This window comes from Ursus arctos, unplaced genomic scaffold (assembly GCF_023065955.2).
Source record: "Ursus arctos isolate Adak ecotype North America unplaced genomic scaffold, UrsArc2.0 scaffold_12, whole genome shotgun sequence".
Lineage (NCBI taxonomy): Eukaryota > Metazoa > Chordata > Mammalia > Carnivora > Ursidae > Ursus > Ursus arctos.
Window position 1 is genome coordinate 51,822,131 of NW_026622786.1, and position 16,295 is coordinate 51,838,425.

Genomic DNA, 16,295 nt, shown 5'->3' on the forward strand with positions numbered 1-16,295 from the left:
GGATATAAAAAAAAAGCCATTAGTACTTGAACTTGAGACAGTCTTAGTCTAAAAGGGAATAAAGTTAAATAAATAAATGCAGCATAATATGGCAAGTGCAATAATTGGGATTTTGAGATCATAATTAAGATAATAATTGAGAGTAATTTTGGATGAGTTGCAGGGAGCACACACAGAAGATGGCATATATGCTGAGTCTTAAAAGTTAAGGAATGTACTTTTAAGATGGGAATGAGTAAAGGAATTAGTATTTACTATTACAGATCAGGCTCTGGACTGAGACTACGTATTTAGTTGAATCCTGACTCCAGAATGCAAGAATCAATGAGTGGAAAGAACTTGTTCACTTGACAATGTAAGAATATCCCTGAGCTGAGTATGTGAGTGATATTTTTGGGAAAAGGCAGCCCAGACAGAGGGAACCACATGAACAAAGGCAGAAAGGCAAGAAGAGCATGGCATATTCGAGGGACAGTATGTTCAGGATGTTCAGGGCACCTCAACCATCAACTGTGCATGGGGGTTAAAGTGAAAGATGAGAACAAAGAAGGAGTTAGGAGCAAAATTCCGAAGGAATTGGTAAGAAGTGGCGATCCTGTATTGAAGGCAAGGGATACTCAACTAAGGAAATAACTTAACTATGACTGGATTTTAGAAGAATAATTCTAGTACCAGAATGGAGGGTGGATTGCAATGGGGGAAGGACTGAAGACAATAGACCAAGTGGAAGGACCACCGTAATGGTTTAGGAATGGGAGGATGAAGCACCCAACTAAGGAAGAGGGGGTGGGGAAGAAAAGGAGGGGGATGATTAGAGAAAAGGCTACAAGAATTGGCTGTTGAAGGTGAAGACAGAGATAAAGGATGGACTATGAAGCCACTACTCAAAGCCAAGAATATAGGAGAAGAAGCAATGGTGGAGGGGGGATGGTCCAGACCTCCAGATGAACCAAAAGGGGTTACCAACGGTGGTCAGATTTCTGGCATTTATATGCAAACTAACTAAAAAAAGAAAAATAAACATATACATATGTGTGTGTGTATGTTTTTTTTTTCTTTTATATACACACACACACACACACATACACACACACACACACACACTAACTGATAAGCAAGTGGGGGGTGCAGGAGTAGGGGAGCACAGGTTGGAAAGGGAGATGAGAGCTGAAACCAACATAGCGGATTCCGATGACCAGATCTGAAGAAAGCTGTCTGCTCAAGATGGCTCCCTAATTCTGAGCCTGGGAGGGAGAGGAGCCCAGGTGTGAGGTGAATCTTTGGCTCTGACTCCTGGGGCTGTCCAGGTAAATAGAGCTGTCAGAAATACCCAGCAGGAGACAGATGTTTCCCGAAGGGCTCTCTCCCACATGCCTGGGAGCTGCATGACCAGGCTTGAGGTAGGCAGCAGCTGGGGTTTAGGAGGACACAGGCACGTGGGCAGCCTCCTGCCTCCCGTGGCAGCTCTGCAGATGAGGCAGCTGAGAGAAGTGAATCTTTCTTCCCAGCCTCCTCCTCCACCCTTCGCCTCAGAGCCCTGGTGCCGCAGCACCGTGCGGGCTGCATAAAGGCTGATTCATAGATGAAGGGCTGTGGCTACGAGCGTACAGAAGTGGCAGAAAGGACAAGGGTGTGCGTTTGCGTGTTCAGAAGAAACTGTTTATTCAGGGAACTATATGTCAAAAACAGCCTTACTGGCAGACAATAGTGATTCGCCCAGACAATTTATGCCACCAAATAAACATCAAGATGGGCTGTGTAGACCTAAAGGTGAGACACGTTTTCAGAAGTGGGGTGCCACCCCTCATGGTCTCAATGACAGGAGATGCTTTTGCACACAAAACACTGAAGCAACAATATCTGGGCATCGCCTGAGCCTACTGTAACCAAAGAGAAAGAAAGGCCGGAACTAAAATGCAAAAGAAAAAAATAAACTGTGTTTGGAGATAGGTCTGCTACAGTATAAACTTTTCCCTTTCTCTGGCTTACTGCTATAGCAAAACCTGATGGTTGTCTTTGTAAAAAACGTGTCTGTATCTAGGTCCCTGGCAGTGATTTGCCTCTGGGAGGGCCAGCAATCTATTTAATGACTCCATTGACGTCAATAGCATAACTGAAATACTTACTAACATGCATGATTCCAACTTTCGGGGGGGTGGGTGGATGGTGTTTCTCAGCAGCGCAAAAACATGAAGTGGAGTCAACCCGGAACGGACTCAAGTCTTTAGGCAGCAAGTGAGAGATTAGACGCTGCAGGTTTCATTGGTTCCATTGAATAGGAAGAAGCATTCACACCAAATTTAGAAATTAATTTTGAACTGGTGAAATAGCCATTAATGAGCAGGGCTTTATTTTTGGTAATGTTTGCTCAAGGGTAACATTTTAACTGTTCACACTTTAGTTGACTTGTCAATGTTTTTGCAACTACCCACACTTAAATTTAGACATATATGAAATAATTGCAGATCAATATAAATAGCTTGATGTTGATGGTCTGGGGTAAATGTTCAGAAGAGGGCTATTTTAGACAAAAGCAGTGCTTATAAAACAACTGTTCGGGGAATTATTCCCAGAATTACTGGGGCTTTTCTAGTGCATTTGCCCTATCGTTTTGTATGTGGGCTGCTTAAACACTCGAGGTTAGTCATTAAGGCAATTATCCCAATAATTTGGGCCACAGGACAATCAGAACACTAACGAAAAACTTCTCTGATATTTCTAGTTTTTTTTCTCTTGTTCCTTTCCTTTCTTTCTTCTTTCTCTCCTTCTTCTTCCCCCCTTCTCTTCTTTTGGTTACTCCCCCGCCCCCAGTCTCTCCTTTGTCATGTGTGGCCACCGCCTTTGGTAACAGGATTGATTTTATTCGTATTTGTTCATAAGTGTTGTAATCCTGCCTCAGAGTTCTTGCTTAATGTAGAAACCAAGCAAACGTACTTATGCCAGGCTTCATTTCCAGTCATCTGACACAGGCCACTGCTGTGGTTCTCAGAGAGCCCTTTACTCCTGCACACACAGTCCATGTCTCATCCTAGGCCCTGGCCGCTCTGGCAAAGAATGAGAACTCAGTCAATGTCATAACTTTCTGAAATTCTCAGAATCCAAGATAACTCTCTGAGCCCCTTGTCCACTCCTCGAACAGACGCTCTATCTGGCACAGCCCCATGAACTTTCAGGGTGATATTCATAATCAAGTGAAGATATGGGAGGAACTCATACTGAGAAATAGACTTCTTCGCAGAAAGCCCCTTCTTCTGTTTTATCAACCAGTAAAGCATCATTTCCTCCCCCTAGAATGGCCTGGACACATAATAGAAGAAAGGGATTCCCATGAGCACAGAAAGAAATTAATTAAGTCTGTTTCTCCCTTAGGCCAACCTATTTCAGACATACTGGAAAGTCCTCTGTTATCACATCTTATTTCTCCACATACAGGCTTCTCTTGAAAAACATCTAATTGACTGGTGTTGAAAACCACCATAAACCAAGGCCTTGGAGACCCAGGCTGGGAGAGACTCTGGGTCTGCAGCAGTCTGGCCTGAAGTCCTCAGGCAATTTTCTATTCATCTTCATGGCATGGTTTGCTGTCATTTCCAATGACCCATGGACTTGGGGGGTTGTTCGTCATGTTATCCTACATGTTATATCAGTGACACTCTTGCTCAATATGTTTATTGCTAAATTTTAGAAGGAGGAGATTAACATAGAATCTCCCAGCTTACACATCAATTCGCCTGCTAAAATGTATATACAATATATATTATCAATCAAGTCACATTTATATGAATCGGAGGTGCTGGCCATTAAAAGGATTACTTCTCTAATCCTTTTGTAAAGCAGAGTCAATTTGTAAAGGCAGTGAATACTGGATGATTTATCCTTTCAGGAAATTCTTAACTTCTCATGACATATCTGCACTCACTTGAAATGCATGCAAAGGCAAGGGATAGAATGGGTGGGAAAAGTGAGACAATTATCCCACACACACCTACACACATACGGTCACCCGCCCACTCCTGCACATGCACACACACACACACACACACACACACACACATTGATTTTCCTCAATAATCTGTTTTTTTCTGTTGAAAATAGTTTGAGGCCTAAAATCCTAAAAATGACTTCCTGTTTCCATGTTGAATGTGTACAGATGATAGAAGCCTGCCTTGTTTTGGAGTGCTCTTTCTTCTATTTTTTTCCCCTTTCTGTTCTAATCCTGACGCAGCATGTAGGAAAGGCCTGGAATTCCTGCTTGTGAAAAGGCACAATGTGATAAAACTCGAGATGTTCACTACACTCCACGGCATTAGCCTTTTCAACACTCCCAGGAGAACTTAGTGCATCTTTCTCCTTAAAGCAGGAGCATATCATTTCCACGCTGCTATACTTTCTGCATTTTAAATTCTCAATTCCTTTACTCTGGCTTTGTTATTCAAAGTGCAAAAATGCCAACTTTTTTATTTCACTCTTTCTGTCAAAAACCCACATGACCCCATAAATACATATTTTTGCTGTTATAGAGTGTGTTTCAAACCTCTTTTCATTTCAATGCAATAACTGATATTTTTTTCAGAGTAAAAAAGCTACAGTTGAGGGGCGCCTGGGTGGCACAGCGGTTCAGCGTCTGCCTTCGGCTCAGGGCGTGATCCCGGCGTTATGGGATCGAGCCCCACATCAGGCTCCTCCGCTATGAGCCTGCTTCTTCCTCTCCCACTCCCTCTGCTTGTGTTCCCTCTCTCGCTGGCTGTCTCTATCTCTGTCAAATAAATAAATAAAATCTTTAAAAAAAAAAAAGCCACAGTTGAATATTTTTCATACCCATAGAGATAAAAATATTGACTCATTATTAAAATTTAACTTATGAACATTTTTCTTCAGATAAACTCCACAAACCTTATGCAGTTCTGGTCAAATCAAGATTTATGGTCTTCCTACTATGTGAAAATAGCGATGCTAAGGAATTTTGAAAGATAAAGAGATGAATAAGGTACAGCTCCTACCATCAAGGTGCTCAAATGCAGGGGACAAGTAAGCCATGAATCACAATATAAGCTAGAATGGGATTGTTGCCATAGCACAGAAAAAGGAGCAATTACACTGATTAAAAAAAATATATATTGGGATGTCTCTGCAGAGGAGGGAAATTCGTGTTGTACTGCAAGAGCTGAAAAGAGTAACCTTGGTTAAACAGTGAGAATAAAGGTAGTGAAGACTAAGCGATTTGCTTTTATTTTCCCCATGAATTATTTCAGTTAGTGATCAATTTGTAAGAGCAAATGTACCAATTTAACCGTGGATTCTGACAAGTAGCTTTTAAAATGAATTGCATTCCCTTCATTTCGATGCATGAAAAAAAAAGTCTTTTAAAAAATAGTTGGCTTTTCTCTTTCTCTCTCTGTCTCTGTCTCTTACACTTGCTTTTTTATCCAAGAACAGTTACCTAAGTCAGTCTGGCTTTCCTAACAAACTGGATTGTTGCTAAATGTGTTTAAATGATCATGGGTTTCTTGTATCTTTTATCTTAGATTTCAACTGAAATGCATAAGTTCAACTTTAGTGATAATAAATGAAAACCTGATCTTATTATCATGAAAAATCATCTTTTAAAACAGCACTCCAGCTTTCCATTCTGTTTGCTCTGAGCTACTTATTTTTCATTCCCTTTTAAAGTTTCTATTTAAACGCACCTCTTTGTCACATGCTGATAAATATTAAAATACCAGGAAAAATCTGCCTGACTTATTTAAGCTGATAATAAGAACAAAACACAGGATGTGTGTGTCCTCCTTCCTTTTCTGGCTGTGGTTAAGTGGTAAGGAGATTTTGAAACCTATAATTACGTAATAATTGGTATCGCTACATTCTCTTCCCGATGAAAAGCCAGAATTTTTGTAGTTTGCCACAAAGACAGACAAAAACAAATTGCCTAAGTGGTATTGTCATTTCTTTGCTCCATTGTTTTAAAAGAATTTACCAAAAGAATCCCTAGTTGCCAAGCCCTAGTTACTGTGCCAATAATCACAAAAGGATCTTTCCAACAACATCTCTGGCTAATGAGCTAATTTATAGAGCCATAAATATCACATATTCTCCTAATGTTTGTCAGTATTTATTACAAGAATAAGAAAGCAATTTAAATATTCAAATGGATGTCAAAACTTCTTAGCGCTTTTGGCTAACAGAAATGAAGAGCAGTGGCGTCTCACTGGCAAAAGCTAATATGATGAAATGATAGGAGTTTCAAAACCACCTCCTTTGATCTCCAGCTATGTAACACCAGTTATATGTTAAAACACTCTATTTAGTTTCCTTTTATCAAACTTCTAAAGGAAATAGTACATCAGCACACCAGGTTTTTGAAGCCCCCAGACGGAGTACTATTTTCTTCTCTCTGTTTCACATCATGGGGCTCTAGAGGCAAACTTACTTTTACTTATATCTTCCTCTCACCTTGATTCTTGTTCTCAATCTTTTTTCTAATAAAAATATTTTTAAAAGGGTGTACCATAAATACTTCCGAAGCCAATGAGCCAATGCAATCTATGTTTTTGTTCCTTTGTTTTTAGAAGTTGGGCTTTTATATTATTATTTCCGTTATCCTCCTGGCTGTGATACCAGCAAGAGAACACAACATGCAAGGAAGGAAGATGGTTAAGGATAAAGCAGTGGGAATAACATAGCTGGAAAGAGAGAAGTGTTCGAGGCAGTGCTGTTTGGTGTTAGAAAATCTCAACAGAGCTCATCTGGCTTGTTTTCTCCTGCGGTTTTACTCAGGTCCACTGCCACACTAGTGGGGACAGATTCAAGGGGGAAAACTCCATTTTGGACCTGTACCTTGCATCTTACGTCAAGTAGAATTACTGTTTGATCTATCACCATGGTGTTCCTTCAGCATAGCCCTGCCCCTCCATAGCTCTCAACTCCGCATGGAAAGCACACGTATGGCACAGAAAGATGAGATGTTGGGTTTCTTACACACACACACACACACACACACACACACACACACACACATTTGAGGACCAAAGTTGGATGACCTCCAAGGGAAATGATTTGTGACCTGGAAAAGCCTTTGGTTTCACACCTGGAAAGGATGTAGATTTAAACGGGGCCTATAGTTGACGCTCGGGGGGAAAACCACTAACATACCCTGTGGGATGCTCGAGCCAACCTGGGGGCCCCTCAGGGCCTCTGAAGTCAGCTGTCCTGGAGTTTACTGGGGCCAGCAAACCGAGGTGAAGTTGCAGTATCAATACAGCTCTGCCTCCTGCCTGCCTTCGGGAAAGCCCCATTACCACACATCCATCACGCCCTGAAAGCCCGGGCGTGCACATGATGGGAAAACTAGTCACACTGCTTTTCATTTGGTTTTACATGGAATGAAGGAAAGCTCCACTCTGCCTTTGAAAAAAGTCACCAAGAGACTTTATAGGGCCATATGCAAACGAGTGCTATGATCCTAAAAAAGTTTCTGCACAAAGGACACCTTGATTTTGAAACCTGGAGATAGACAGGCCTCACCATGCCGCTTACCTTGCAGGTTGACTCTGGAGACAGGTGGCTGACTAGCAGCAGCTGGGGACCTCCTGTGGAGACAGAGAGGAAAGAAGGCCTGAGTCTTTGTATGAATATCACCTCCATGTCTCCCTCCCCTCCACCCCCGTGATCACCGAGGAGTTTTCCAGGTCATAATGAGCTATCAAATGACATAATGTTATCTCCGGAAGGCTGTCTCCCGTAACCCTGGTAGATGACTGCAATCCTCTCACATCCAGATGGCCTGGAATTTCCCTGTGCACAGCCTCCTGGAGGCTCCAGCTCTCCAGGAAGGAAGTCGTTTACTCCAGGTCCCTAACCAGCCCCTCCGTTTCAGGTTTCACTGTTCCAGGGGGCCCTCAGACAATACGCTTGCTCAGGAATAACACCAAATGTCAGAGTGGATCCCGAATCCTTTGGCAGCGCTGCAGAAAGTCATGCCAGAGGACCCCTTAGAGACCAATCAGTCCAGGCCTCCCCTGTGCACCTCAGGAAACTGAGACCCAGAGGGATGAAGTCAGTTGCCAAAAGTCACGCAGGAACAGGAATCCAGCTTCCTTAACCTCTGGACTGGTCTTTTCGCAGAGGAACTGGGCATTATTCTACATTGTAATACGCCTGCTGATGTCAAGAGTCCAATGAAACAAGCAAACAAACGTAGGCTCCACAAATACTGGGCTCCACCTTTTGTTTTTTGTTTTCCTTTTTTTCTTCTTTATCTCCCAATCCCGCCCCCCTGCCCAATTTTGCTGGTCTCACCAACTTTTTCATGCTTTGTAGAACTTCTGCCCAGCACATGACAGGAGAGCCTCCCTCAAATAGTCTTAGAGCAGTGGCCCTCAAACTGTAGGCTCATCAGAATCATCTAGAAGGTTTACTAAGACCTCCTGCTAGGCCCAATCCCCAGGGTGTTTGATAGAACAGGCCTGGGGTGAACTTGACAGTGTGCATTTCTAAAAGCGCCCAGCGGTACGGATACTGCTGGTCCAGGAAGCCCATTTTCAGAACCACTGGAATAGAGGGCTGTCTGCCCCACTACAGAGCAATAGGATATCAGCAACAAGCAAGAGAATGAGGTGCTAGGCCAGTCTGGTTCTCAAGCATGGATGAGTATCCTACTCACTTGGGGAGCTATTAAAAATATGATTCCCTTCCCCATCCCTGGAGAGACTATTTCAGTATATCTGGGATAAGGCCTGGGAATCTGTATTTTTCACATAAATCTGTGAATTCTGACACACAACCAAGTTTGGGAAGGAAGCCATGTTCTAAATGACAGAGAATGACCTGCAAGGATATGGTGAAGAAAGGGTCTCCATACTGGTATGGCCACAAGGTCTCTTCCTAGATTTGTAAGTGCGCCAAATCCATCTATGCTCCATTAGGGGCAATCTAGCTTCTAGGTAGCACACCCGATAGCGGCAGGGTCTGACGCACAGGGTGCACACTGACCGAACATTTACTAGCGAGGTCATCCTAGGCAGGCTACTTTTAAACCCTCTGTGATGTGACATTTTCTTGTGTGGCGAGGGAAGAAAAACTGCCATCCAAGGATTACTTTTTTTTTTTTCCTGCTAAACATCGTGCTAGGTACTTCTTAGCTTCCACTGGGAATATAATCATCTCGTTTTAAGGAGAAGGAAACTGAAGCAGAGGTGAAGAGGTTAAGAAACACGCTGAAGTGCACATGGTTGCTAATTGGCATGGTTGAGAGTCAAAGCTAAGTCTTTCTGAATCCGAAGTGCATTCTCTTCCCACTATTCCATCTGCTGATAACACCTGCAGTCATACTGAGGGCTGTTTTTCAGGAAAAGTTAAGAGATTAAATTCCAAACTTCTTAGCTTAGCATTCAAAGTCCTCTGCTCTTTGTCCTCAACATAACTTTTCCCAGCTTATCGGCTGGAATTCCTGACATTTCATCTCAAACCATTGACTGGCTGTTTGATCTCATGGATCTTGTGCTTCTCCTTAATAGCAGTTTAAAACTGTAATTAAAATAGACACTAAGTACTGTTCATTATAGAACTCCTTGGTTTAAACATAAAACTTATGCAGGCAGGGAACAACTTGTTTACTACTGGATCCCTGGAACCCAGGATGGTCCTTCACATGCCAAGCACTCAGTGAATGCTTAATGAATGGAAGAAGGAAGGAAAGAAGGAAGGAAGGAAGGAAGGAAGGAAGGAAGGAAGGAAGGAAGGAAGAAAGGAAGGAAGGGAGGAAGGAAGGAAAGAATGAACTAACTCGTACTTTGCCAAGGCCAAACTTGATCGCTAATTTTTCCTTGAACACGCGCTATCCCTTTCCCGACAGTGTGCAAGCTATTCCTCTGAAAGGGAGCTCTCCCTGCACAAATCCACACATGTAAATATCACCTACCCTTCTGTGATACTGTGATTTATAATAAGAAATATATATTTGATCTTTGTCTTCATTCCTACCACAGAGCTCCTAAAATTCATGGAATTTTAAGAGAGTTGTAAAAAGTGTCCTTTGTTATGTTAATGAGATTTATGGAAAGCCTCGAGGTAACCTAAGGATGGGGGCTGATTGCCAGGGGACCAACCACCGGATTAGAGGGTTAGCACTTTCAGCCCCACCTCAGACCTCTGGGGAGACAAGAGGAGCTGGAGATTGAGTTCAGTCACCAGTGGCCAATGATTTAATCAATCACGACCACGTAACAAAGCCTCCATAAAAACCAAAAGGACTGGGTTTGGAGTGTCTCCAGGATGGAGAATACGAGGAGACTGTATCTCTTCCATTTGGCTGTTACTGAATTATATCCTTTTATAATAAACTAGTATTCTGGTAAGTAAAATATTTCTCTGAGTTCTGTGAGCCCCTCTAGCAAATTAATTAAAACCCAGGAAGGGGCGTCAGAAGCACTGGTAACAAACTGGACTTGGAACTGGTGTCTGAAGTGGGGAGAGTCTTGCAGAATGGAGCCCTTAACCTGTGGGATCTGATGCTATCTCCAGGTGGACAGTGTTAGAACTGAGTTAAATTGCAGGGCACTCAGCTGGTATTAAGGGAAAATTGCTTGGATATGTAGGGAAAAAAATCCACACATTAGAACTGGTGCCAGAATCATACCTTCAAAGGTGAAATGCCATCTTCCTGCAAAGGATGTCATCATATTAGCTAAAAGGGACCTCTCTTCTAATATCCCATGGTGCTTTGTACCTTTAGCGTTATTTCCTCCTGTTACAACTCATAAGTGTGCATATTATCCCCATCACTATCTGTGACCCGTTGATGGGGGGACCCAGTGCCGACTCCTTTCTGTATATCCCCTGTGGTCCCCACCAACCCTCCTCACAAACAGTGGGCACTCCATAAATGTCGGTGAACTGTTGATTGAATGAACCCTTGATGTCACAATCATTTGAGGAGTCAAATACCACATGAATGTTTTATCTGGTTTCCTTTTCCTCTACAGTCTCGGTTCTATATACCACTCACTATTCCCACGAACCCAGCACGCGCTCACATTACTGGGCCTTTGCATGTGTTTTGCTCCACTCATTCCTTTCCTCCTTTGTAAGTGGCAGACTCCTTCCCCTGTACAAGGGATCCCCTCAGCCATCACTTCCTCAACTGCGCCTTCCGCCCTGTGAGTAGTCACCCTCTGTGCTCCTCGTGGCTTGCTGCCTTTGCCCCACCCTAGCGCTGCTCAGAGGGTCCTGCAGTTCCTACAGTTTCTATTTTCTTGTCTGTCTCAATTCACCTGTGAGAAATGAGTAAAGACTGGATCTCCTTCATCTTTGTAACCTCGGAATTGACAAAATATTCGCTATGATAGAGGTATTCAATATGTATTCACTGGATTAATAACATGTCGTTAATAATTTTATTTTACCTGTCTTCCTGAGTTCCAAAGAAGGCTTTTGTGCAAGGAGACATTGAACTAGGGGACCCTAAATGTTTGGGAATCTCTGCTTTCTTAACAGTTTGGCTAGTTGCAGCACCCAATTCTCCCAATGACTTCTTGAAAATGACACAAATTACGTAAATTCCTTTGTCCCAGGAGTTAATTTTGAAAACATAGTTCTTATTTAGAGTTGTTAATTCAGATTAGCATCTGTGTGTGTAAGCTTTGCAAAGGCAAGAGCCATATTTATTTGGTTTACCACTTATTCCCAAGACCTGGTGCAAAGAAGAGGTTCAACACATACTAAATGAATGAATGACTTCTGGAAGCTGCATTATTGCTTACAGGGCATGAAAGCGCCAGTTAGAACCTGTCATGAGTGCCAGAAGAAAATGTCATTGGTTGCCCAGTTTCCAGTGGTCCCTAACTATAGAAGAATCGTAAGAAGTTATATGCCTGGATTAAAGATGGTGATACTGAAAGGGAGGATAATTTGGCCACAGCAGTTAATATTTTACAGCCCTGAATAACACAGGGGAGAAAGAACTGGACTATGAATAAGAAGACAGGAATCCTAATCCTGGCTCTGGCCCCTTCCAACTGTATAGCCCTCGGCAACTCACTGAACCTCTTGGTTTCTTCCTCACTTGGGGAAAGCAGGCGGCAACTCACATTTACTGCTAATTTACAATGTGCCAGCTCCTGTGTGAGCACTTTTACATATATTTCCTCACTTACTCTGAGGAAATTTGGCTGGGTTCTTTCCCCTCTGAATGCTCGAGATTTTATTATTCTCAGCTAATTTAAATTCCATGCCAAAGGACATAAAGCAATGAAAGATATACATTGAAAACAAAATTAAGTGGTTATTAATTCTTTCTCAAAGATTACATGCATGTTGATTAAATTATGTCTCAGAAGAACATTGAAACAGAGATGTTACATGATTTCCTGATAGCCACTGGTAATTTCTGCGATGTTAGAGGAACAGCTGAATGATGGGGGACACCTCTTTACTCCCAGCTGCTCTATGTCCTGGTTATCAGACTGAAGAATGGTGGGCATTGTCACTCGTAAGTGATTTCTCCATCAGCTGAAGCCAGCAAATGCTTTAGTGATGCTTATCTGAATTAACAGCTCTAAATGAAAGCCATATTTTCAAAATTAACTCCTGGGACTCAAGAAATAATAAGCTTTAATTTGAAGCCAAGAAATACAGGCCCAATCAAGCATCTCTCAATGGAACATTTCATGGAAGTGCAAGGAAATCACCTCAACAGAAACTGAGGTTTTTACCCTTTGGGTGGTAAAGCTCAGGCAGACAATGAGCTATTTTTGTGCAGAGCAAAGAGCCAAAAGATAAAGGAAATCTTGACTTATGAGAAGTATAGTTCTATGTGGGAGTTCCTTTTCATATAATAAACCACACTATCCAGATGTCTTAAGAAAACCATTCCAAGGACAGAATTATTGCTTAAATGTTACATTTAAGGAAAGGAGTGGCACCCTGGAACCCAAGTCAAATATCCCAGAAAGCAACTTGTGAGCTCCATAAATCTTACGGTTTCAGTTATTAAGACAAACGAATATGTGGGGGAAATGCTCTCAGTATGGTGGATCCATTTTTCTTGTCCTCAGTTTTCTTTGTTTGTTTGAGGGCATTGATGAGGAATAGGATGGAATGCATTGAATGAACACTCCGTTTTCCCATCTGCCCCTGCTAGGCTGCTTCACTAGTAGCTAAAGCCTATCACTCAGTTTTCAGCCTGAGCTAGACAGGCAATCTCAACTCCTGGTGAAGTTTTAGTGGTACCTGTGCCCCGCCTTGAACTTTGGTGAGGTGGTGTTGGTTTCAAGAAAATACTTGGAATCGATAAGAGGATCAACTCTGTACAAATATGGGGACGGATTTGAGGAAGATCATCAGATACAACTATCCTACTGCTGGAGATCTATTCTGTTTGGTGAGTGTGGTTTGGTGTGGACCAAAGGCAATGCAAAGGGTCATGATTTGGAGAGTGGTCCTCAGCCACAGTGTGAGAGTGCACTCTGGGTCAGCTCTGTATGTGACAATTGTGGTCTTAGGGAATTCTAGTTCCTGAAGGTTTATGTGTCTCAAAACCCTCAAAACTGTGGAAAGACCTGATTCTCAAGAAAGTAGCTTGAGCTGACATAGCCTATTATTCAATATGGTTAGGTGGAATGCCTCCACAGTTACAGAAAAAGAGTATTCGAGTTGCTTGCTAACACACAGTAACTGAAACCATCCCCCACCTCTTTGCCCTAGAGCTATGCAGTACAGTGACCTTGAGTCCTCTGAAATGTATCCTTATTAATCTTTCCTCCCCAGTTCCCACCTCCATCATTTCTTGGTCCAGGGCTTCGCTCCAAATATTTTAACATTTTTAAAAAAATTACTTATTTATTTATTTTGAGAGAGTTGGGGGAGGGGCAGAGGCAGAGAGAAAGAGTCTTAAGCAGGCTCCACACTCAATGAGGCGCCAGATGTAGGGCTCTATCTCAGGACCTTGAGATCATGACCTGAGCCCAAATCAAGAGTCAGATGCTTAACTAACTGTTCCCCAGGTGCCCCATTCACTCCTAATATTTTAATTCTGAAAACACTCTCCTAGCTCATGTCTCTGCCTTTGGGTTCTCTGACCTTCACCTATTCCATAAGTTCTTCCTAAGTGACTCTCTGTTAAAAAAAAAAACCTTTAGAGATTTCTTCCCATAACCAAAAAGACTTAATGGGTGTAGTGAACGCAAAGATGTGAGGTAATAGAAATAGAATATATTGGTCTCTGCCCCCAATTCCTGGCACAGAGCTCCTAAAACTCTTGTAGCTTCCTAAGTGATAAGAGCACTAGAAGCATCTTTTGTTCTAATGAGGCAACTCTGGGCGGGCTCCTGGGAGGGGCTGGTCACCCAAGCCATGATTAAGGGCTTGGAATTTTCAGCCCCACCTCCCATCCCTCAGAGAGGGGAGAGGGGCTAAAAACAGAGTTAATAATTGATCATATCTATGTGATGAAGCCTCCGTAAAATCCCAACAGCATCGGGTCAGAGAGCTTCCAGGCTGGTGAACATACCCACCCTGGGAGGGCAATGCCCCCCAAGTCCATGGGGACAGAAGCTCCTGTGTTCAGGACCCTCCCAGACCTCGCCCTGGGTAGGTCTTCATCTGGCTGTGCATGTGCGCCTTTATCATGTCCTTTACTCAACTGGTAAAGGTAAGTTAAGTGTTTCTCTGAGTTCCATGAGCTACTCTGGCAAATTAATTGAACCTGATGAGGGGCGACTGGAAGCTGCAATCTGTATGCCATAGGTGAGCACAGATGATAACCTGAGCGGTGACTGACGTCTGAGTGGGAGGCAGCCCTGTGGGATGGAGCTTTTAATCTAGGATCTGATGGCATCTCCAGGTAGGCAGTGTCAGAACCAAGTTAAATTGTAGGACACCCAGCTGGTGTCCGAGACTTGCTTGTTGTTGCGAGAGTGGGGGACCTCCACACATTTCGTGACCAGAGTGTCAAAAATGAAGTGTTTTCTGTTTGTCAAGGAGACTCACAGGGAAGAAAAACACAGGAAGAACCGGATTTTCTCCTACATAGGAAGAAAATGACTGTTTTTCCTTACAAAGTACACAGCAGTGACAGTCAGGATATCAGGCTTCAGGTCTGACTCTGCTCTTCACCAGAAGTGGTGTGTTCTTGAGAAAGTCATTTAATCTCCCTCGGCTTTGTCTCCTTGTCCACAGAGTGGGGGCAACAACACCTGTCACGCATAGCATTTATGGTGATTCTAACTGAGATAATGGACGTGAAAACTCCAAAGTGTTACACTGTCTAGATTCAGCAAGACAAATGTAACTATCAGTTACAATAGCTCACATGTATGGAGCACCTGTGGTGTGCTAGACGCTGTTATAAATGCTCTACGAATAGCACTCGTTTCATCCTCAGAGCAGCCCTATTTTATAGATTGGGAAACTGACATGTAGAGAAGTTGTGCACAAGTCACACAGCTGTCAAGTGGTAGGACTGAGTTATGGAATCAGTAGGTATGGCCCCAGAGGCCCTAGTCTGTAAAGAAAAAAAGGTGGGTAAAGGGAAGGAATCTCTTCTGAAAAAATAACTTTCCAAAAAATTGGTGGTCTTTCTCCAACAATTATTTACTCAAAAATTGATATGTGTGATGAATATTTATGGAGCATACACTATGTGTCAGGCATTTTGCTACATCTTGGAAATTCAAGGAAAAGTAAATGTAATTCTAAAGGGGCCTCAAAGGACACACAGTCTAGCGGTGGACAGAGACCCATAAATGGTGTGATAAGGCTGGGAGAGTACTCTGGGGCCACGGAGGGGCAGTCAGCCAGGCTTGGTGGGGTCAGGGGAAGCCTACTGGTAAAGGTAATACTAGAGATGAGCTATAAAAGACAAGGAGGATTTAGCCAGGCGATCACTGGCAGGTGGAGAGAGACATTTTAGGAAGACAGAACAGTAAGTCCATAATTAGGATGGAAAATAGAACATGCAGGGAACAATCAGACCACAGTTGTTAGAATGTGATCCCATGTGGCCAGAGACCTGGTCTGATTATTCACCACCATATGTTCTGGCACTTCCTGTTTGAATGCAAGCTTTGAAAGGGCAGAAAACTTGTCTGTTCTGTTTACTATTATATTACCAGTTTCCAGTAAAAGGTGGTGCCCAATAAATATTTGTCAAAAACATACATGTATGCATGGATGAATAGTATATACTAAACAAGTCCTTCTTGGGTGAATCATTTAATAAATGAACAAACAAGGAGTATCACTACACAAGAGGCTGGGCACGTCTCTAGCCTCACGTATAAACCCAATCAACTATCAATCAA

The 16,295-nt window shown here is 42.8% G+C and overlaps 1 protein-coding gene across 2 annotated transcripts in view; it reads right to left on the reverse strand.

Annotated features, from left to right (window-relative positions):
* Window positions 1-16,295, reverse strand: part of PDE4B (phosphodiesterase 4B) — a 521,515-nt gene that overhangs the window by 94,348 nt on the left and 410,872 nt on the right. For both annotated transcript variants that reach the window (XM_044383764.3, XM_057310592.1), the window contains exon 7: window positions 7,534-7,586. In XM_044383764.3, the coding sequence (XP_044239699.1) occupies window positions 7,534-7,586 (53 nt within the window). The remainder of the gene's footprint in view (window positions 1-7,533; window positions 7,587-16,295) is intronic.